Genomic DNA, 23,021 nt, shown 5'->3' on the forward strand with positions numbered 1-23,021 from the left:
GGAGTGAAGAAGAGGTGTGAGAGATGGAAGGTGGGAGTGAGGTACAGGGGAGACGGAAGGCGGGAGCGAGGTGCAGGGGAGATGGAAGGTGGGAGTGAAGAGATGTGAGAGATAGAAGGTGGGAGCGAGGTGCAGGGGAGACGGAAGGTGGGAGTGAAGAAGAGATGTGAGAGATGGAAGGTGGGAGCGAGGTGCAGGGGAGATGGAAGGTGGGAGCGAGGTGCAGGGGAGACAGAAGGTGGGAGCGAGGTGCAGGTGGGAGACATGGAAGGTGGGAGTGAGGTGCAGGGGAGATAGAAAGTGGGAGCGAGGTGCAGGGGAGACGGAAGGTGGGAGTGAAGAAGAGGTGCGAGAGATGGAAGGTGGGAGTGAGGTGTAGGGGAGATAGAAGGTGGGAGCGAGGTGCAGGGGAGACGGAAGGTGGGAGTGAAGAAGAGGTGTGAGAGATGGAAGGTGGGAGCGAGGTGCAGGGGAGATGGAAGGTGGGAGCGAGGTGCAGGGGAGACGGAAGGTGGGAGTGAAGAAGAGGTGTGAGAGATGGAAGGTGGGAGCGAGGTGCAGGGGAGATGGAAGGTGGGAGCGAGGTGCAGGGGAGACGGAAGGTGGGAGTGAAGAAGAGGTGTGGGAGATGGAAGGTGGGAGTGAGGTACAGGTGTGATGTGAGAGATGGAAGGAGAGAGTGAGGTACATGGGTGATAGAGGGAGGGAGTAAGAGGTGCAGGGGTGAGACTGAGAGATGGAAAGAGGGACTGAAAACTACAGGGCTAAAGAGGAACGGGGGGCATGAGAGGTGCAAGGGGGTAAGTAAGGGAAGGAGGAAGTTCAGGCAGGGGTGACATATGAGACATTAAGGCGTTTGGCATCCTGGCGGTCGGAAAGCTGACGCCAGCATCCAGAAACTGCTCGGAATGCTGATGCTGGCATCCCAACATATATAACGATGCAGAATGCCAAAATCCGGATCGAGTTGGTGCCAAAGTCTCCACTGGCAAGCCGTGTGGGAGGGTTAGGGTTAGGCTGTGAGGGTGGGAGAGTTAGGCTGCAGGGAGGGAGATTAGGAAGGGTGGGTTAGGGTTAAGCACCACTGAAGAGGCTGGGGGGGGGGGTGTTAGGGTCAGGCTGTGGGAAAGGTGGGTTAGGGTTAGGGGGGAGGGATGGTGTAACGTGAATACGAGACATTACTGTACGGTGTAATGTGAATCAGGGACACTACTGTGTGTCATAATTTGAATTGGAAGTACTATTGTGTCCACGCCCTTCCCCCACAAGACCATGCCCCATTTCCAATACTCGCACCTTATTTCAAATGTGTGTAGGGGGTGGGGTGGGGGCACCAGACCCTTACTTTGCCAGGGGCGCTCGGACCCCTAGATACACCCCTGGTCTGATGCTTCAAGTTCTAAACATCCCGTGAGAAGTCTGATCCGATTTGCATCGGGAGCGTAAAAGACATACAGTGTGCCATTACATTGGCCGAGTTCCGGGAGAAAGTCGCACATTATAATGTCTGAGTTTGTCCAACTTTTTCCCGGACGCAAAACTTGGCTCCCATAACATCCTGACCAATATCAATATGTCTATTCTGTAGAAAATGCGCCCAGTGCAAAAGGTGCTATTCATGTTTATTGGTTTTGTAAGGTGACTTTTATCCTAACACGTTATTAAATGCCTTTTAGAACATGAGCTGTTGAAGCTTTCCTTATACGTCTACATGCATATTACTCTTTTTTGTTACATCATTATTTGTAAATTGCATCAGTTCAGAACACATTACAGTAGATCAAAGGAGCCGGATGAAGTGGAGCGTCCCGTGCTGGAAAAGCGACTGCATGCCATTCTAAGGCCAAATCCCAAAATTATTTTTTTTATTTGTTTTAAGCTAAATTTGATGAATGCCATGACTTCTAAGGCAGAGGATTTCCTGATGTAGAAAGTACAGTATACAGCATACAGTATGCACAGTCTATAGCAATACTCAAAACGACCGGATTTGTGCATGTCCTCTGAGAAAGGAGACTTTGTACTGTGCTGAGCGTGTTTATCACTGAAACGTGCGTCTTCGTCACAATGTGATCCGGCAAAACCGCATCACGAGACTCCATTGATCACTTAAATGTGCGACACTTGTACATATGTGTGCGTCTGAGTCTGCATCTGCATAGTAAGTGCTACGTTGCAGCGGCTGCAGCTATTTATCACACCAAGTTCCGCTGTGCTTCATCTGCGGCCTTGTACATATGTAAAACTAATTCCTGTGATGTTAAAGTCGCAGACCGGCGTCTTTGGTACAGATAGAGTGGTGTTTCCCTGCATCTGCGGTGTGAACAAGATGCAAATTGAAACAAAAATTTGCTATGGTACACTGCTCAGCGTGGACCACTCACGCATGTGTATGAGGACACACCTTTGCTGCAGATCCAATGAGCAGTATTTTAGGGACATATATAGTGGCAGATGCTCAATTAGCTTAGTGATATCACCCAGGTGTTTGAAAGTGAAGAGTATTTCTAAGCAAGAAAAAAAGGCATTTTGTTTCCCCCAGCACCCTGAATGATAACAGTAACCAGATTTAAATCCCACACAATTTTAGAATTCAGAGATCTCGGTTACATGTATTTGCGCAAATGTATGAATAAGCCGCAAAGCCGCATCAAGGCCTCTCTGTATATTTGGGGTCTTTAGCACTATATCTAGGTGCAGGGTGTGGCACCCCAAAAATCAGCATCAGGGCAGCATACCAGTAAAAAAACTATAATGTTAATGAATTAGTGTTAGGCAGCCGAAGCTATAGAGAAAGTGATACAAAAATGAGATGTAATTAAAATGAAGAAATAGTGTTAAAGAAATTAGTAAGTGATAAGTGTTAATAGAATGTAAATGTATGCCGCACTAAAGCCATCCAGCTCAGCCAGTCCAGAGGCACCACACCTCACACCTCCATTACCCTAATCTGGGTCTATGATTAACCAGCAAGGAGCCACATGATAATGGCTCCTTACTTAAAGGAAAAGTGGTAGGAAGGCGCGTCTCATCCTTATGAGTAACAGTAAGCCTGCAAACTGCCAACAGAGATTCTGCAGGATTGCACTACAAAAAGTGGATTAAGGGGGTGCACATATGCTAAACACAAATGATACAGAAAAGCAGCACTGTTCACTCTTCCCTAAAACACATCATAGTAATTTAATGGTAAGTTCTACTCTAACTTTAGTCATAATTCCCAAACACTGATCTCGTCACGCTTGCAGTCTGCTTTCCTTTGATAGCTGTGTGGTGTATTGGTGCCGATACTGTCACAGCCCACCAGGCAAAGCCATAGTTCACTAGCTAGCGCCATCTGTGCCTCATCCTCTGCCAGTACATAGAGGATGGAGGAGCGGAAGGAAGCTGGCAGGAAAACAGAGGCCACAGAAAAACATACCCCACTCTAATTAGATCATTGGATAAGAGAGGCCCTAGAACCATCTCTAATAGGGCCAAGCACTAAGTATGCAAATAGATTCAGCTCATGGAGATGCATTGCAATGTTGTGTTCCACACGGAGGACCCCAGATCGAAGAAGAAGAAGAGATAATAGCTACTGGGCCGCAGCTGGCTAACTATTCCAGTCTTGTACTATATGCTGCTCTGCCATCATCAGCTTAGGACAGGCCATTTACATCCTATAATGTGAAGCGTTGCAGAGGAGCGAGTAGAACTGCAGAGGACCAGGTGGCTGAGGCCATTCTTCCTTGGTGACTGGTCACCTAGGACTGCCAATGTAAATGTGTTCCCAGTCATTACTCAGAATGTGGGTGCCTGAACCAATATTCATGAGATTGCAGCCTATCAAAATTGGAAATTGCTGAGGCATGAGGTGACAGCATGGAAAGAGGCACACTCTACTGGTGGAGCGCAGTAAATGTAATATTCATTTAGGCTACAAAAGCAAATGGCATCATAAGTGAAGTGTATAAATAGGGTAATGGGCATCACAGTTAGAGGACAGGCTCCCTCCCTTATGTCAGTGCTTCATGAGATCCCAGCTTTTCTTCACTTACTTATGATGCAGATGAGGGCAGATCCCTAGTATTGAAGCTTTACATTAAGGTTCTTAATCTAGGTCGCCAAGGACGCTGGTTTTGGTCTGGCTTGGAAAGGGATTGGTCTACGCTGGACCATTCTGGTCTGAGCCCTAAGCCTCTCACTCCAGGACGTTCCCTGACTTTCTGCTGCTGCAGTCACTAATTCTACCCTTTACAAGTGCAAGAAGCTATAAACTACGACAGTTATGGAGCAGCAGCCGTCACAGTGAGGCCTCCATATTACAGTCAGGACCAGCCTGTCCATGGCCGCCCTAAGCCTTTCCTCTATTACAGGTTTGCGCGATAAAAGGAAAGAGAAACATGACGTTTTGACCTCTTATATTTCAAAACTGAAAAGTTAATTTTGTATTTACAAAACTAAACTTAAATGACATAAAATGTTTAATCTTACATTTGGCCTTCTGTGATCTGATTTATTGATTCTGGACTAATACCAGTCAGCGATAGGAAGAATCTGTGGCGTTGTGCATAAACGTTTTGCTGCCATTTGCATAACAGTGGACCGTCACATCAAGGTACTGCCTTGGTTTTATAATGGACAGGAAACTAAGCCAATACGCAAGATGCAACTAGGTGGTACAGGAACAGGCAGCAGCTGGCAGGTAGCCAAAGGTAACAAATATAGGATTGCAGGTAGCTGCCTATTTTGTCAGTCCCGGGCCCCACAATTTCTGATGGCAGCCCTGCTGATGTCACCAACCCGGTCAGTGTCGGACTGGGACATGAAGGGCCCACCGGGGGAATGCAGTTATAGGTGCCCATACTTAGGGGTGTGGCTAGCCTCCACAGAGGCTTGAAATACACAATAGTTTAGTGCATTGTAATGCAACATATCTACCATGTATAATACAAGGGCACAGTCTGGAACCTGATCCCTAGAGGAAGGAGTGGGCCCTCAGGCAGTGGGGCCTACCGGTGGTTTCCCTGGTACCCCTGTGGGCCAGACCGACCCTGAACCCGGCAATATGCTAGGTTGGGGCTGCAGTCTGAAAGTGGTCTCAAGAGGGTCGCACCCATAAACTGCAGGTTCAAAATTAACATAAAACCAACCAACATAATACATATAGAATTTTATATATATATACTCTTTTGAGACCGCATTATCGGGTCGCATCCGGGACTTGTACACAGCTCCTCCATGGGTGCGACCCTCTTGAGACCACTTTCAGACTGCGGCACCAACCTTGCATATTGCCGGGTTGGTGACGTCAGCAGGGCTGCCATCAGAAATTGTTGGGCCCGGGACTGCCCCCCCCCCCTTCCCCAGGAAAAAAAAAGTTAAATAAAAATATACATTTTAAAAATTCAGAAATAAAATTTATATGTAGACACGAAGCCACACCGTCAAGTCTCAACCTGTGTATTAAAGGTAGGAATATTTTTTTACTTTATTTTTTAGTTGAACTTTTTAAATTCACAGTTAGACACCTCCAGATCTCACCTCATTTTTTTTTCTTTTCAGAGAACCCTATATTAAAAAAAAAGTCTATTTATAAAATTATATATGTATTATGTTGGTTGGTTTTATGTTAATTTTGAACCTGCAGTTTATTATCTGGACACATTATAGAAATTCCATTTATGGTCGTTAACTGTTTCCACTGTGGAGGAGTCAGCTTAGAAGTGAGAGAGAGAGAGAGAGAGAGAGAGAGAGAGAGTGAGTGTGAGTCTATACACACACATGCATGCATACATGTGCTGCTGTCAGGAGGGCCCGGGATGCTGATGCTGCTGCCTGCCCGCCTCCATCCCCGCTGTTCTGCTGCTCTCCTCCGTCCTCCTGCAGCTGTATTGAAAACAACCCTCCCAAAATGGCCGCCGCCTTAGTGGAGACAGTTATTCAAGATACTAGAGGGCTCCTCTAGTATCTTGAATAACTGTCTCCTCTGTGGCGGTGGCCATTTTGGGAGGGACATTTTCAATACAGAGATGCTGGAGGGTCGGAGGACAGCGGCAAAACAGCGGGGACGGCGAAGGGCGGGCAGGTGGGCATCCCGGGCCCTCATCTCTCTGTCAGAGAGGCCGGACCCAGGACAACTGTGCCCCCAGCACACCCCTGATGGCGGCCCTGGATGTCAGCGATGACGAGTGCGGAGGCAGCACTTGGAGATCAGAGAATCTCCAAGTGCCGCCTCTTCCAATACAGTGAATGGGTGCTGGGTTGCATCGACACGGATTATTTCAATTGGCCCCACATCAACCCTGGCTGTTGCGCGCTCATGTGCAATAACATGTGTTATTGCTGGCGGTCTGAGAGGGGTATTATCTGGTAACAGTATAGTATCTGTGCTGCACTACTGGCACTGCATACAGACTGCAAAGGCATCCTATCGGATGACAGGGTTCACTGCAACTAACTATTAGGTGTATATATAGTCTGGGATGACGGGAGACAGGCAATAACAAATATACTATACAGTAATAGGGTAAGAGAGTTGTCAAAAATGGCCCAAAGTTAGGACAGGAGAGAGTAACAAGATCCAAAATGAAAAGTCAGCAGTGAGAAACAGGAGACATTAACAATGTTTTAGCTTCTAGCAATGCAGGAACTATAACCGGCAAAGGCAAAACAGCCTGGCAGTTATTTAAGCCCCCAGCAGCCAATCAGGTGAGGACTAAGGGGTCAATGTACTATGTGTTGGAGAGAGATAAAGTGGACGGAGATAAACCGACCAGCTTCTGTCATTTTTCCAACACAGCCTGTACCGTGGCAGTTAGCAGCTGATTGGCTGGTACTTATCCCCGTCCACTTTATCTCTCTCCGAGGTTTAGTACAATGAACACTACGGCTGGGGAGAGAGAGGCAGTCCAGGGAAGAAAAGGATGTTGCAGGAGCCTCCATGGCGCTGTCTCAGAGGTGCTGCTCCATCTCCATATAAAACGCCACCTTCTGTTACTAAGTGTCAGCCAGAAGAGCGGTGAGAACAGCTGCGGTTTCACAGCAATGCCGCAACGGGTTGTCTATCACTGTCAATGTCCTAATGTTCCAACTGTAACAGGTCTGGCCCTGTATATGATCTAATACCCTAATACAGGTTGGTCTCTTCCTGTAAATGTACCAAAGCTCAGATTGATACAGGCTGGTCTAACCCTCTAAATATTTAAACGCTCGGACCAGCGAGAGGCTGGAACAGCTCAATCCATTCTAATTGTCTGCTGTTTCGATGCTGCCTGCTGCAACACCCTGTGTTCTGCTTAGTTTTCCCATCTCCCAGCCCACGGAAGTCTGCATCTATCTTCGTACAGTATCAGCGCCATTGATCTCCATTAGTTCAGCCCCAGCCTCTAACAAAGTAATCACCATCATAAATCTTACTGTTCTGCGTGACTTTGGGAAAATTTCAAACCAGTCAGAGGAAAAGCCGAATAGAATTTAAGCAAAGCACATTTTACTGTTTCTTAGCAATCCAGGGAAGTTTCCGCACTGACTCTAGTACCACCTGAGGTTACATACAATTACAGGCTCCCACTTGAGGCTTTTAAATTGTATTTATAAAATACAATTCTGTGTTATGATGGATTGGGTGGAAAAGCAGCAGGAACACAGCTTGCGCATGTTTAGTGTTGTTTTGCCGCCAGCTGAAATAAATATGTAGATGAAGGACTCATCATCAGAAGGAACTGCTGGGAGGTTACAACGGTCAGTGCATTAGTTCAACCTTAATATTGTCTGCAAATAACTCGCGGAAGTCATTCGGTTTCGTTGGCCTTGTTAACCAATTTGAAAAAAAAAAGTTGCCATGATCCTACTGGATGGTTTATTGAATGTTTGCATTGTGTTTTTGTTTTGTTTCCTTTTAGTGAATTAAACAATAGGGATGGCCATCGGTGGGCCTACCATCAAGGGTTACCATTGATGGAGAAACGACATGTTCATTCCTTGTACTTTCACTGAGTGGCCCAAGGGACAATCAGAAGCTGGGGTTGGGGTTTAGCACAAGTTGTGGGCGGAGCATGCTCTGTGCCTCTGCATTCTGTAAGGGGGTGGAGGAAGAACCATTGGGCAGTTCTATAGCACAATCCATGGCGGAATACCATTGGGTTCTCCCCCATCAATGGCAAAACATTTCAACATTGACCATAAACCATCAATGATTTTTAATCATCAATGGTCAATCCTAGTGTTGTTTCATTGGCCTTTTACTGTACTTCCGCCTGACTGGTTTTAACAATTATTATTTACTAGCTTCAGGTAATTAATTCACATGGTTTAAATTTCTATACGATGCTGGCCCTATAAGCCAATCCATGGCCCCATCTGAGCTGCATTATATAATATTTGTTAAAAAGACTTATTTTAAGATGAAACGCGTTTGGAGGGCAGAGAGAAAGATTTAAGAGGAGAGAAAGAATTCCACCGTTTTCCTGTAGGACCCCGATTGTTAAGTCATAGGGAAAACGCCAAAAAGTGTTGATCGTCAGTCATACCATGGACCAATGTAGACTTTTTAAATTGTGGAGACCAGTAAGAGAGACTTTGTTACACTAACATTTACCTCTTTAGAAGTAATATATGGGGTTTACAGTGGATTATAACGCATTATATCCAGTCAGTGTTTACATGCCTTCACTGGGACTTTAGTTCCTTATTGTATATGATCATTTCATGAATATTGTTTAAGATTCTGATTTATATACATCTCTTCCATTTTGCCTCAGTATAGTTTTTTTTATATATATGTATGTAAATGTATTAACATTAACAAATAACTAGCGGATGTGCCCAGTTTCAACTGGGCAAAGGTTTGCTGGGCAGAACGTTTTACCCCTTTTCACCCCCTTAGGAGCCAAATTTAGAAAAACCCCTGCTTAGTAGGTGGCTGTAAATAACTGTCACAGTTTCCAGACCACCCAAGCAGGTCATATGTTCCAGGTCACTCAGCAGGTGCACAGGAAGAGTTCACCAATTGTTACATTTTCCAGAACACAATGGTGATGCATTGTGAATGGCAGGCGGACGTTTAACTCAAACGAAATAAGCCAATTACAACACCAATGTTTTTCTGCACATCTACGGACCAAGACCTTTAATTTGGTATATGTGCTCTGCTCAGACTACATCATAGAAATATGTCACTCATAAAAGTCGTCATTCTGCTATTAACGGATGGGAGAATGATTGGAGCGAGACGTGGCCACATCTGAACATGAAAATCCCCCTATGGCCATGACTTTAACCAACTGTTTTCTGCCGGCGCACACAATCCCCCGGGCCACTGGCTACTTACTGCCATCGTAGTTTAGGGTTGCAAAGTTGGCCTGTTTCTCTGCACACCCGGCGCTGTTGCACACTCTCATCTGCAGCTCGTACCACACTGCCTCCTGCAGGTCATACACGATGTACGACTTGGGCAGAGATGTCCTCTGCGCCAGGGTCCACACCGTGGTGCCAAACGGCCGGTACTCCAGGTTAAACGATGTGATAGGGCACCCGCCGTCATTCCAGCCAATGAGATTGAGCCTCACTCGCGTGCTGTTAATACTGGCAAACAAATCTTGCTCTTTCGAAAACTGGGGCTCTAGTTGGAGAGATAAAATGTTACAAGAATTGTCACTATTGGAAACACAAGCATTTGTCAATAGCTGGAAAAGAAGCAATGGTAAATCGTTTAGAAAGTATCAAAACACATAAATAAAATAAATGTGTATTTTATATTCTTAGTTAAGACAAATGTGGTTATATGTGAAAACAGGGCCGCCACCAGGGGGGTACTGGGGGGCACAGCTGCCCCGGGCCCAGCCTCGTCCGTCCGCAGCAACTCTATTGAAAAAGTCCCTCCCAAAATGGCACGCCGCCTCAAAGGAGACAGTTTTGAAAGATACTAGAGGAGGTTGGTGTTGCTTTGTATGTGCATATATTTTTTTTATGTATATATTTATTTCTTTTTATATATTTTTATTTTTTGGGGTAGGGAGGCCCTACCTATCTGGTCAGTCCTGGGCCCCACAATTTCTGATGGCAGCCCTGTGTGAAACCTGTGTGAAAAGAGTCTCTATCAGAGAAGAACGGGGCTTCACATGGCTGCACGCCATCCTGTGAAGTCTAGACTTGATTAGTTGATTAGATTAGACCTTAAAACAACCATTTCTGACTGTACGTGGCCGGTTTACCGTTTACCATTTCTAAGGACACCATTTTGAATACTACTGTACTACAGAGGTTGGTCTCCAGTTAACACTAGCGTACAAATGATAATTTACATACTCTAAAACAATGCTGAGGTAAATGTGCTTTATGGTGGTTGCTAAGTGTATGAGCAACAGTTGCTGCAGGGCTTTCATGGCACACGGTCTGTTCAGGGGCAAAGTTACTTTCTGTGCTACTAACCTGGAAACATCCTAAAGTCTCTTTAATAAAAGGGATTATATTTTCTTGCTGGTTTAATAATCCTGGTTAATTGCCCATGTGGTGTCACAAGCCAGGTGCCTAATATTTATATAACACAGCATCATAAAGAGAAACGGTCACGCTCCATTACTTCATGGCTTCCTGAGACTGTGATACGCAGGGGCCGCTGCTGTCAGACTACATATCTCTGCTTGCTGCAAACACTGTTTTTAAGTGTCAGTCTTTAGAATTACATGCTTCTTCAGAAGGGTTACTTTCCCTAAGAAATGGATACATGTTACCTACCCAAAAAAAAGGTTAAAGGGGGATCTCAACTTGCACAGTTTCCCCTATGTAATAGATAAGGAGAGGAACGATCTCCTATTTTCACTGCTTAGTTCTTGTAGCTCATGTTAAAGGCCACTTTGCCTAATGCAAGAGATACAGGTGGAGGAAATGGGCCTATTTTTAGCACACTGTTCTATACATTTCCAATTATAAATGAACTGTACCTGTACTAAGCTATGAAAGACTATATATATATATATATATATATATATATATAAAAGAAAGCAAAATCTGTCTATCTATCTATATATCTTGTATATAGATTTTGCTTTCTTTTTATTAACACATACTAACACTTTACCTTCTCGCATTGTGCTGCCCTGGGGTAACTGGTCTTTGCCGGTTTGTGGGGTTCTGCACCTCGGGCCCAGACCTAGAGTTAGGGACCACCAGCATCGGAGGCATAGATGTGTGCAGGGGGGGTTCCTGGTGCGCACAGGCACCCCCTAATGTCTGTAACCCCCTCACACACACCTGCTGCTGCAGTATCAGCGATCGCCGAGTGTGCTCATTTCTGTCCTCCCGCCCATTGCGCCCGCCAGCCCCACCACTCAGTCTGGCTGTCATTCATTTGTATGGTGCAGTATCACTGACGTAATCCTACTCCCAGTTCCTCTAACCTGTGGGATGTGTCGTGATGATGTCATGCCGCGTGCATGGCCGCTCATGCTCCCACCCACACTCTCTCTCCTCATCATGTGCCAACGCCACAGAATACAGCGTTCCTCTTGGAGGAGGACAAGTTAAAATTCAATATCAATATATATTTCGAGAGATTAGGATATAATCTATGGTAATAAAATATACAAATTGAACATATATTAAACAGATTTTATATATCTATGTATCTATATATATATATATATATATATATATAATATCTGTACATCAATTCTCTATATTATTTAGTTTGCATTGAGTGCCAATATGTGGTGGTAACACGCCTCATAGGTGGTGCTAGACACGCCCATTAGGTGGTGTTAGACATGCCCAATAGGCGGTGCTAAACACTCCCTTCTATTCGTGCACCCCCTAATAAAATGTCCTGCGCACGCCTATGATCGGAGGAGCCTTGTCGGGGCCTGGATGCTTATCATGCATTTGCAAATGAATGTAACTAAGGGGTTCACTACGGCTGGCCGGCGGTCGGGCTCCCGGCGACCAGCATCCCGGCGCCGGGAGCCCGACCGCCGGCTTACCGACAGCTTGGCGAGCGCAAATGAGCCCCTTGCGGGCTCGCTGCGCTCGCCACGCTACGGGCACGGTGGCGCGCTACGCGCGCCACACTATTTTATTCTCCCTCTATGGGGGTCGTGGACCCCCACGAGGGAAAATAATTGTCGGTATTCCGGCTGTCGGGCTCCCGGCGCCGGTATACTGAGCGCCGGGAGCCAGACCGCCGGCAAACAGAAGACCACCCGTAACTAAGACCTCTGGATTTCTATTATATATACATGGGGGGATTCAATTCAACTCGGAACTGCCGTCTTGTCGGAAAGACTGCAGTTTACGACTTTTTTAGGTCGGGCAGTGTTCCGACCTATTCAATTGGGCTGCCGTTTCTCCGTCAGGTCAGCAATTCCGACTTGTGGGAAAACACGTGGATCGGCGGATTAGCTGCGGATCCACGTGCTTTGTCAGATTCGCGGCCAAATCAGACATGTTTTAGCCCCCGTTTCCGACAATGTCAATCCGACTTTAAAAAAAGTCGTACTGACATTGTCGAGAATGGCCAAATCGCCGCAAATTGAATACTGCATTGTCGGATCCTTTCTGTCGGAAAGGACCCGACAAGCACTGAATACAACCCATAGTCTTTCATGTCTTGGTACAGGTACAGCTCAATGTGCTGGGGGACACCGGGGGTTAATCACAATGTATTTCTAGCTTAGACTGCTCCCTCCCTTTCATGCACCTGAATTGTATTTTCTAATTGATATGAGTAACTTACATTTTGTTCAGTTATAAATGAATGAAGATAACGTAACCAGCTTTAATTAACTGAACCGAATAAGTGATAGAAACTGGTTAAAAAAAGTATTGATTTTAAAAGCTCACTCTCTGGGGCCTATTTATCAATAATCGTGATAATGGCTTGAATATTTCCATCCAATATTGATGCGATTGTCAGCTATGCAGGCAAAATCCTTTCACGGGAATCCCCACTGGCAGTCTTTTCCGTGGTGCGGAAAGACTGTCCTCTCTATCCAGTATTGCGCATGCTATGACTTCAGTTTGGACATTATATATATATATACACACACACACACACACACACACACACACACACACACACACACACACACACACACACACACACACGTGTGTGTGGCCCTGCCAGGAAGCCCCGGCCCGGCTGACTTCTCTGTTCGCCTGCACAGCGGTGAAGAACGTGGAAGAGCTCATGGCCAAACATTCTCTACAATCTGATGTTGTGTGAGACGCCATTTACTGGAGAAGATAATAGGCCCCTTTATGCAAAAGACCACAGAAGACAAACATAGCCTGAAGTACTTGGCTGTTTCTCATCCTAATCCTGCAGAGCCCTGAGCTAGCTACACAATCCAAGAAGGGTGAACTGGATTTATTGATACTGGAGGCAAGCACATACTCTGACCGAGGTAAATGTATGCAGGTTTATACTGAAGGTACATAAATATGTATAAGCCAGGAAATGTGATTTATATAGAAAATAAGATACAGCTTTGAACTATGCCATCGCACACACAGGCAGATGCGCAGCCCCCTCCATCCCCGGTAATCACAATGCCGATGAGCCAAACTAACAGTAACCTACAATAAACCACAGCCAGCGCAAGTGACCCGCAGTGCGTACATGTCATTAAGAGGAACTGCTGCCACTTCCCCCCCCCCCCCAGTGCCGCGTGGCTGCTTACACCCCATCCATCACTAAGTCCTTGTATTGTAGGCATGTAATGCGGAGCTGCAGATAGAGAGAGGTGTAAGAGTAACACAGTCTTATTACTGGGAGTCAGGGAGTGCTATCAGGGTCGCAGCTGATTCCTTGCATTCCTGTTATTTATTATACCAAAAGTTCCCATCAAAGGGTAGATGACCTCTTACAGAGGTCACAGTAGCGGTAAATGCCAGGCACAGGCAGCCGTGAGATTTCAGCCATTTACATTACCAGCCTGGTTCTGCCTTTCGAAAAACTGCTGATTTTAAATCGAGCGACTGAATTGCGGAAATCTGATCCGCTGTGTTCTAAGGAGGACCCATGTGACTGCCTTTGCGGTGTGTGTGTGTGTGTGTGGGGGAGGCACTTTACAATAAGAATGATCTCTTTAGACAAATCTTCATGTTTTTCCAGTAGATATGGTAGGCAGGGCCGTAGAGAGCCACGCATGGCCCCGGTACTGGTATGGGGGCGTGGCATAAAAGGAGGTATGTTCATGTCCCCTAAAATAAATGACATTTAAAATAATATTAATTGTAGGGCCGCTTCGCGCTCCACAGGGGCGCCATTCGAATCCAGAGGGGATGTAGGGAGGTGTGGGAAGGGTAATCACTTCCTAACTTGCTTGCTCTGAGAAGCAAGTCCCCCCCCTCCTTGGCCGGCGCCATCTTCCCAGTGATATTTGGGAAGATGGCGCATGTGCACTAAAGAGCAAAGACTCTCCATAGTCCATTTTGCTTTCAATGTGCGGGGCCATCTTCCTGAAGATGTCACAGGGAAGATGGCGCCAGAAGTGGTTGAGGGACCAGTTTATCATGTGAAGGTGAGTATACTCAGGAGGGGGAGGGGGGGCAGTTGAGCAAGCCTGGGCCCAGGTAATTAGAATCCACCCCTCCCTCTTGCTGCCAGTGACGGTAGGTAGATGAAGAACGTGATCTGAGGAGGGGAAGATCTGTGAGGTTCAGGGCCGGTTCAAGGGCGCTCTGCGCCCCGGGCAGGAAAAGGGGCGTGTCCTAACACAGGGGGCGTGGTCAGTTACGCCCCCCTGTACATTGCTAGCGCCGCTTGAATGCTGAGCGGTGCGCGATGACGTCATCGCGCACCGCACAGCAAAAGGTCCTCTCCACGAAGGGAAACTAGACGCTATGCGTCTAGTTCCCTTCGTGGAGAGGACCTTTGTTGTGCGGTGCGCGATGACGTCATCGCGCACCGCTCAGCAAAGTTACTCTCCACGAAGGGAAACTAGACGCATAGCGTCTAGTTCCCTTCACAGGAGGCGGACGGGGACGGCAGCGGACGGGGACGGCAGCGGAGGCGGACGGGGGACACAGCGGGCAGTAGTGGCGGATCTTGCCACGGTGCGGTGCCCTCCGGATGGCGCCGGCGCCCTCCGGAAGGCGGCGCCCCGGGCAAAAGTCCTGCTTGCCCGTGGCAAGATCTGCTACTGGTGAGGTTGACACCACTACTTGGCTCTTTCTCTTTTCCATGACTGTGGTGGCAATGGATTGTTCTCTTCAAAAAGGAGCGCAAGGGCCTCACAGGTAAGTGTAAAGAGTGAAGAAAATGACCAGAGAAGTTGCTCATAGCAACCAATCAGATTCTACCTATCATTTTACAGAATGTACTTGATAAATGCTACCTCCAAGCTGGTTGGTTGGTTGGTTGGTTGATATGGGCACTTGTCCTCTTCCCCACTCTTTACACTGCTTACTACAGCAACCCCTATTTATGAAGTACCTTTGGCCCGTTTTGCTTACACATCCTTGAGGGGTTCATTCCGAGTTGATCGCACGCTGCCGATTTCCGCTGCGATCAGGTCTCTACTGCGCATGCACCGCAGTGCGCACACGCGTCGTACGGGTACAATGCGGATCATTGCTGAGCGATGGATTTAACGAAGAATCCATTCACACAGCCGATCGCAAGGAGACTGACAGAAAGAGGGCGTTTATGAGTGTCAACTGACCAAAAAGACTGAAGTGATCGCAAGGGCTGAGTAAGTTCAGGCCTAATCTGAAACTGCACAAAATGTTTTTGCAGAGCTCGGCTGCACAGGCGGTCGCACACTTGCAAAGCGAAAATACACTCCCCCGTGGGCGGCGACTATGCGTTTGCACGGCTGCTAAAAATAGCTAGCGTGCGATCAACTCGGAATGACCCCCAATGTTCCCTAAACTGCATTCCGTTCCCAGTGTAGGTAAGTAGTAATCAGTCACATATGTGGCTTCTGACACCTGCTAGAGAAACAAATGAGCACTTTCACAAACACAAGATTTGGTGCCATTGAGAAATAAAATAAAAAAGTAACTTGATAACTTATAATTACTTCCTGCATTGGATGGGCAGGACAAGACTCCAGTACCTTTCCCAAGGGTTTTTGCCTCTATGATCTCACTGATGCGCCCCGGTCCCACTCCATTCTGGGCCGTTAGGGTAAATTTATACCATGTGCCGCATTTCAGGTTTTCCAAGCGATAGGAACGTTCACTGGGGCTGATGGGGAAACTGCCCCACTGCTCACTGTTGTCCTCCGAGTACTGAAGGATGTAACCTGCCAGACGGGGGAAAATAAAACAAAAGGTTGATTATTAGTGGTGGATATGTAATACAGACAGCGGCAGCGGTAAACTGAGTTATTGCGTAAAATCACATAAATATATGGAAAAAGCAGGTACACATCCGTTTCATATGTTACTGGCTCTTTCATGGTTTATCATAAAGTTAATAGACGCAAAAGCAGTAATGAATTTGGGCATGATGGCATGGACTGGTATCTATGTATACTGTAAGTAATGATGCCAGACACCTCTCCGCAGCAGATGTTCATTTTCTGAACCATAGCAGTGCTTTACTTCACTTTATGTCACCGTGTAGGGCTGCCAGTACACATTATGCAACACAGTACCCCCAATTCACATAATGACATAGTGTTCCCAGTTCATATTGTGTAACATACTGCCCTCCTATTCATTTTATACCACATTAAAATGAGCAAGTCCAAGGGCATAACTATATATACTGTAGACCCCAAGTCAAAAGTTTGTAAGGGCCCATATGTACCGCCCAACGGTAAAAGAGAATGTATATAACACATGTAACTTTGACAGGGAAGGTGGCCCCTCTCAGCTCTGGACCCCATAGCAGCTGCACTCCCTGCACCTATGGTAGCTACACCCTGTATATAACACATGTAACTGTGACAGGGAAGGTGGCCCCTCTCAGCTCTGGACCCCATAGCAGCTGCACTCCCTGCACCTATGGTAGCTACACCCTTGTATATAACACATGTAACTGTGACAGGGAAGGTGGCCCCTCTCAGCTCTGGATGCCATAGCAGCTGCACTCCCTGCACCTATGGTAGCTACACCCTTGTATATAACACATGTAACTGTGACAGGGAAGATGGGCCCCTCTCAGCTCTGGACCCCATAGCAGCTGCAATCCCTCCCTGCACCTATGGTAGCTACGCCCTGTATATAACACATGTATCTGTGACAGGGAAGATTGGCCCCTCTCAGCTCTGGGCCCCATAGCAGTTGCACTCCCTGCACCTATGGTAGCTACGCCTTTGTATATAACACATGTAACTGTGACAGGGAAGGTGACCCATCTCAGCTCTGGACACCATAGCAGCTGCACTCCCTGCACCTATGGTAGATACACCCTGTATATAACACATGGAACTGTGAAAGGGAAGGTGGCCCCTCTCAGCTCTGGGCCCCATAGCAGTTGCACTGCATGCACCTATGGTAGCTACACCCTTGTATATAACACATGTATCTGTGACAGTAAAGGTGGCCCCTCTCAGCTCTGGACCCCATAGCAGCTGCACTCCCTGCACCTATGGTAGCTACACCCTGTATATAACACATGGAACTGTAACAGGGAAGGTGGCCCCTCTCAGCTCTGGGCCCTATAGCAGCTGCACTCCCTGCACCTATGGTAGCTACACCCTGTATATAACACATGGAACTGTGACAGGGAAGGTGGCCCCTCTCAGCTCTGGGCCCCATAGCAGCTGCACTCCCTGCACCTATGGTAGCTACACCCTTGTATATAACACATGTAACTGTGACAGGGAAGGTGGCCCCTCTCAGCTCTGGACCCCATAGCAGCGGCACTCCCTGCACCTATGGTAGCTATACCCTGTATATAACACATGGAACTGTGACAGGGAAGGTGGCCCCTCTCAGCTCTGGGCCCCATAGCAGCGGCACTCCCTGCACCTATGGTAGCTACGCCTTTGTATATAACACATGTAACTGTGACAGGGAAGGTGGCCCCTCTCAGCTCTGGGCCCCATAGCAGCTGCACTCCCTGCACCTATGGTAGCTACGCCTTTGTATATAACACATGTATCTGTGACAGGGAAGATTGGCCCCTCTCAGCTCTGGGCCCCATAGCAGCTGCACTCCCTGCACCTATGGTTGCTACACCCTGTATATAACACATGGAACTGTGACAGGGAAGGTGGCCCCTCTCAGCTCTGGGTCCCATAGCAGCTGCACTGCCTGCACCTATGGTAGCTACACCCTTGTATATAACACATGTAACTGTGACAGGGAAGGTGGCCCCTCTCAGCTCTGGGCCCCATAGCAGATGCACTCCCTGTACCTATGGTAGCTACACCCTGTATATAACACATGGAACTGTGACAGGGAAGGTGGCCCCTCTAAGCTCTGGGCCCCATAGCAGCTGCACTCCCTGCACCTATGGTAGCTACACCCTGTATATAACACATGGAACTGTGACAGGGAAGGTGGCCCCTCTCAGCTCTGGGCCCCATAGCAGCTGCACTCCCTGCACTATGGTAGATATACCCTGTACATAACACATGGAACTGTGACAGGGAAGGTGGCCCCTCTCAGCTCTGGACCCCATAGCAGCTGCACTCCCTGCACCTATGGTAGATACACCCTGTATATAACACATGGAACTGTGACAGGGAAGGTGGCCCCTCTCAGCTCTGGGCCCCATAGCAGCTGCGCTCCCTGCACCTATGGTAGATACACCCTGTATATAACACATGTAACTGTGACAGGGAAGGTGGCCCCTCTCAGCTCTGGGCCCCATAGCAGCTGCACTCCCTGCACCTATGGTAGCTACACCCTTGTATATAACACATGTAACTGTGACAGGGAAGGTGGCCCCTCTCAGCTCTGGGCCCCATAGCAGCTGCACTCCCTGCACCTATGGTAGATACACCCTTGTATATAACACATGTAACTGTGACAGGGAAGGTGGCCTCTCTCAGCTCTGGACCCCATAGCAGCTGCACTCCCTGCACCTATGGTAGATACACCCTGTATATAACACATGGAACTGTGACAAGGAAGGTGGCCCATCTCAGCTCTGGGCCCCATAGCAGCTGCACTCCCTGCCCCTATGGTAGCTACGCCCTGTATATAAAACATGTATCTGTGACAGGGAAGATTGGCCCCTCTCATTCTGGGCCCCATAGCAGCTGCACTCCCTGCACCTATGGTAGCTACGCCTTTGTATATAACACATGTAACTGTGACAGGGAAGGTGACCCATCTCAGCTCTGGACACCATAGCAGCTGCACTCCCTGCACCTATGGTAGATACACCCTGTATATAACACATGGAACTGTGAAAGGGAAGGTGGCCCCTCTCAGCTCTGGGCCCCATAGCAGTTGCACTGCATGCACCTATGGTAGCTACACCCTTGTATATAACACATGTAACTGTGACAGTAAAGGTGGCCCCTCTCAGCTCTGGACCCCATAGCAGCTGCACTCCCTGCACCTATGGTAGCTACACCCTGTATATAACACATGGAACTGTAACAGGGAAGGTGGCCCCTCTCAGCTCTGGGCCCTATAGCAGCTGCACTCCCTGCACCTATGGTAGCTACACCCTGTATATAACACATGGAACTGTGACAGGGAAGGTGGCCCCTCTCAGCTCTGGGCCCCATAGCAGCTGCACTCCCTGCACCTATGGTAGCTACACCCTTGTATATAACACATGTAACTGTGACAGGGAAGGTGGCTCCTCTCAGCTCTGGACCCCATAGCAGCTGCACTCCCTGCACCTATGGTAGCTATACCCTGTATATAACACATGGAACTGTGACAGGGAAGGTGGCCCCTCTAAGCTCTGGGCCCCATAGCAGCTGCACTCCCTGCACCTATGGTAGCTACACCCTGTATATAACACATGGAACTGTGACAGGGAAGGTGGCCCCTCTCAGCTCTGGGCCCCATAGCAGCTGCACTCCCTGCACCTATGGTAGATATACCCTGTACATAACACATGGAACTGTGACAGGGAAGGTGGCCCCTCTCAGCTCTGGACCCCATAGCAGCTGCACTCCCTGCACCTATGGTAGATACACCCTGTATATAACACATGGAACTGTGACAGGGAAGGTGGCCCCTCTCAGCTCTGGGCCCCATAGCAGCTGCACTCCCTGCACCTATGGTAGATACACCCTGTATATAACACATGGAACTGTGACAGGGAAGGTGGCCCCTCTCAGCTCTGGGCCCCATAGCAGCTGCACTCCCTGCACCTATGGTAGCTACACCCTTGTATATAACACATGTAACTGTGACAGGGAAGGTGGCCCCTCTCAGCTCTGGGCCCCATAGCAGCTGCACTCCCTGCACCTATGGTAGATACACCCTTGTATATAACACATGTAACTGTGACAGGGAAGGTGGCCTCTCTCAGCTCTGGACCCCATAGCAGCTGCACTCCCTGCACCTATGGTAGATACACCCTGTATATAACACATGGAACTGTGACAAGGAAGGTGGCCCATCTCAGCTCTGGGCCCCATAGCAGCTGCACTCCCTGCACCTATGGTAGCTACGCCCTGTATATAACACATGTATCTGTGACAGGGAAGATTGGCCCCTCTCAGCTCTGGGCCCCATAGCAGTTGCAGTCCCTGCACCTATGGTAGCTACGCCTTTGTATATAACACATGTAACTGTGACAGGGAAGGTGGCCCCTCTCAGCTCTGGGCCCCATAGCAGCTGCACTCCCTACACCTATGGTAGCTACACCCTGTATATAACACATGTAACTGTGACAGGGAAGGTGGCCCCTCTCAGCTCTGGGTCCCATAGCAGCTGCACTGCCTGCACCTATGGTAGCTACACCCTTGTATATAACACATGTAACTGTGACAGGGAAGGTGGCCCCTCTCAGCTCTGGGCCCCATAGCAGCTGCACTCCCTGTACCTATGGTAGCTACACCCTGTATATAACACATGGAACTGTGACAGGGAAGGTGGCCCCTCTAAGCTCTGGGCCCCATAGCAGCTGCACTCCCTGCACCTATGGTAGCTACACCCTGTATATAACACATGTAACTGTGACAGGGAAGGTGGCCCCTCTCAGCTCTGGGCCCGATAGCAGCTGCACTCCCTGCACCTATGATAGATACACCCTGTATATAACACATGGAACTGTGACAGGGAAGGTGGCCCCTCTCCGCTCTGGACCCCATAGCAGCTGCACTCCCTGCACCTATGGTAGATACACCCTGTATATAACACATGGAACTGTGACAGGGAAGGTGGCCCCTCTCAGCTTTGGACCCCATAGCAGCTGCACTCCCTGCACCTATGGTAGATACACCCTGTATATAACACATGTAACTGTGACAGGGAAGGTGGCCCCTCTCAGCTCTGGGCCCCATAGCAGCTGCACTCCCTGCACCTATGGTAGCTACACCCTGTATATAACACATGTAACTGTGACAGGGAAGGAGGCCCCTCTCAGCTCTGGGCCCCATAGCAGCTGCACTCCCTGCACCTATGGTAGATACACCCTGTATATAACACATGGAACTGTGACAGGGAAGGTGGCCCATCTCAGCTCTGGGCCCCATAGCAGCTGCACTCCCTGCACCTAATGTAGCTACACCCTTGTATATAACACATGTAACTGTGACAGGGAAGGTGGCCCCTCTCAGCTCCGGGCCCCATAGCGGCTGCACTCCCTGCACTTATGGTGGCTACACCCTTGACTTTCATTTTAATTGAGTAAATGTGTCCATCAAATCTACTCGGCCCTAAGCAGCAGGGTCCCTTGTCAGGAGGGAGATGTTTCTCTAACAGATCCGCTATACAGTGACTGACATCTTGTCAGATTTCTTAGCATAAACAAAGTTCTGTGCGGTGGATTCGTGGCCAGTGGTATATGAATAGCTAAAATGATTCTAATCTCTAATTTAATTTTTTTGTTTTGTACCAGACATCATCAGGTCACTGTCCACTTGACATAAGAGCAGAGCCGGCTTTAGGCATAGGCAAATGCCTTGGGACATTTGGTATGCTTAGGGGCACCAGCAGCTTCTGCTGATTAAAATGATATGCGGCATGCCTATATTCTGTGTGTGACTGCGGCTGTATCTGCATACGAAATGCTACGTTGCAGTGTATTCCTGGAAATCACTGTAATGTAGCATTTTGTACGCAGTCACACACAGAATATAGGCATGCTGCATATAATTTTAATCAGCAGAAGCTGCTTGTGCGTCCTAGCCACATAGTAATGCAAATAAGATGCATTTTCATAAACAAAAGGTGCCCAACGTTAGCAGAGCTGCCAGCTGACTCATGCCAGGCATCTCCTGCAGAACTAGAAGCAGTGCTAGGGGGCACCAGACAAAATCTTGCCTAGGGCATCATATTGGTTAGGGCCGGCTCTGCATAGGATGATAATACTATATTTTTTAGTCTTCTTAGCAAAGCTGCAGGGTGACGTTACTGTAACACTGAGTAAAGCATTTTATCTTCGTGCTTCTGAAGTATGAAATGTTGAGAGAATGTTTCTTTAAAGTTTAGAATCACTACAGTCACATTCCTATAATACTCAGGTCAGCCACGCAGCAGCAGAACAACCCCCCCCCCCCCTCCTGCTCTGAATGAAAAGAATACAAAGAGCACCTCCCCAAATATCAAACTCTGCAAGTCCCAAGATCCACGTAACCAGCGAGACAATAGAACTCAGAATGTAGAAGGGTGGAACGCCACGGTTTGATCTTGCATTGTGATATAGCGTTAGTGTGGGTAGAAAACAATCAGACATTAACAGAAGTGGATAAAGATATAGAATTACATTATAACCTAATGAAACGATGCATAAATAACAAATGCTTAGCAACCGCTGCACTTTCATTAGCGTTACAACAATACATTAATGGCCGACTACTGTATATTATGAAGTCTGACAATTGTGGAGCATGCATGTCTTACAGCCCACGGGTTTTACAGAATTAAATACAGTTTTGATTATATCTTGCACATATGAGAGAATGTATGTATGAATCAGCTTCACAAATGGCCATGCTACAATCACACAC

The 23,021-nt window shown here is 47.8% G+C and overlaps 1 protein-coding gene across 3 annotated transcripts in view; it reads right to left on the bottom strand.

Annotated features, from left to right (window-relative positions):
- The window catches only part of DSCAM (DS cell adhesion molecule), a 796,975-nt gene that overhangs the window by 95,074 nt on the left and 678,880 nt on the right, over positions 1–23,021 (bottom strand). For 2 of the 3 annotated variants that reach the window (XM_063956595.1, XM_063956594.1), the window contains 2 exons: positions 16,005–16,229; positions 9,314–9,604 (listed from right to left, as the gene is read on the bottom strand). In XM_063956595.1, the coding sequence (XP_063812665.1) occupies positions 9,314–9,604; positions 16,005–16,229 (516 nt within the window). The remainder of the gene's footprint in view (positions 1–9,313; positions 9,605–16,004; positions 16,230–23,021) is intronic. The other variant, XM_063956596.1, reaches the window with a different exon arrangement.

The sequence above is a fragment of the Pseudophryne corroboree genome, chromosome 2 (genome assembly GCF_028390025.1).
Source record: "Pseudophryne corroboree isolate aPseCor3 chromosome 2, aPseCor3.hap2, whole genome shotgun sequence".
NCBI classification, from domain to species: Eukaryota; Metazoa; Chordata; class Amphibia; order Anura; family Myobatrachidae; genus Pseudophryne; species Pseudophryne corroboree.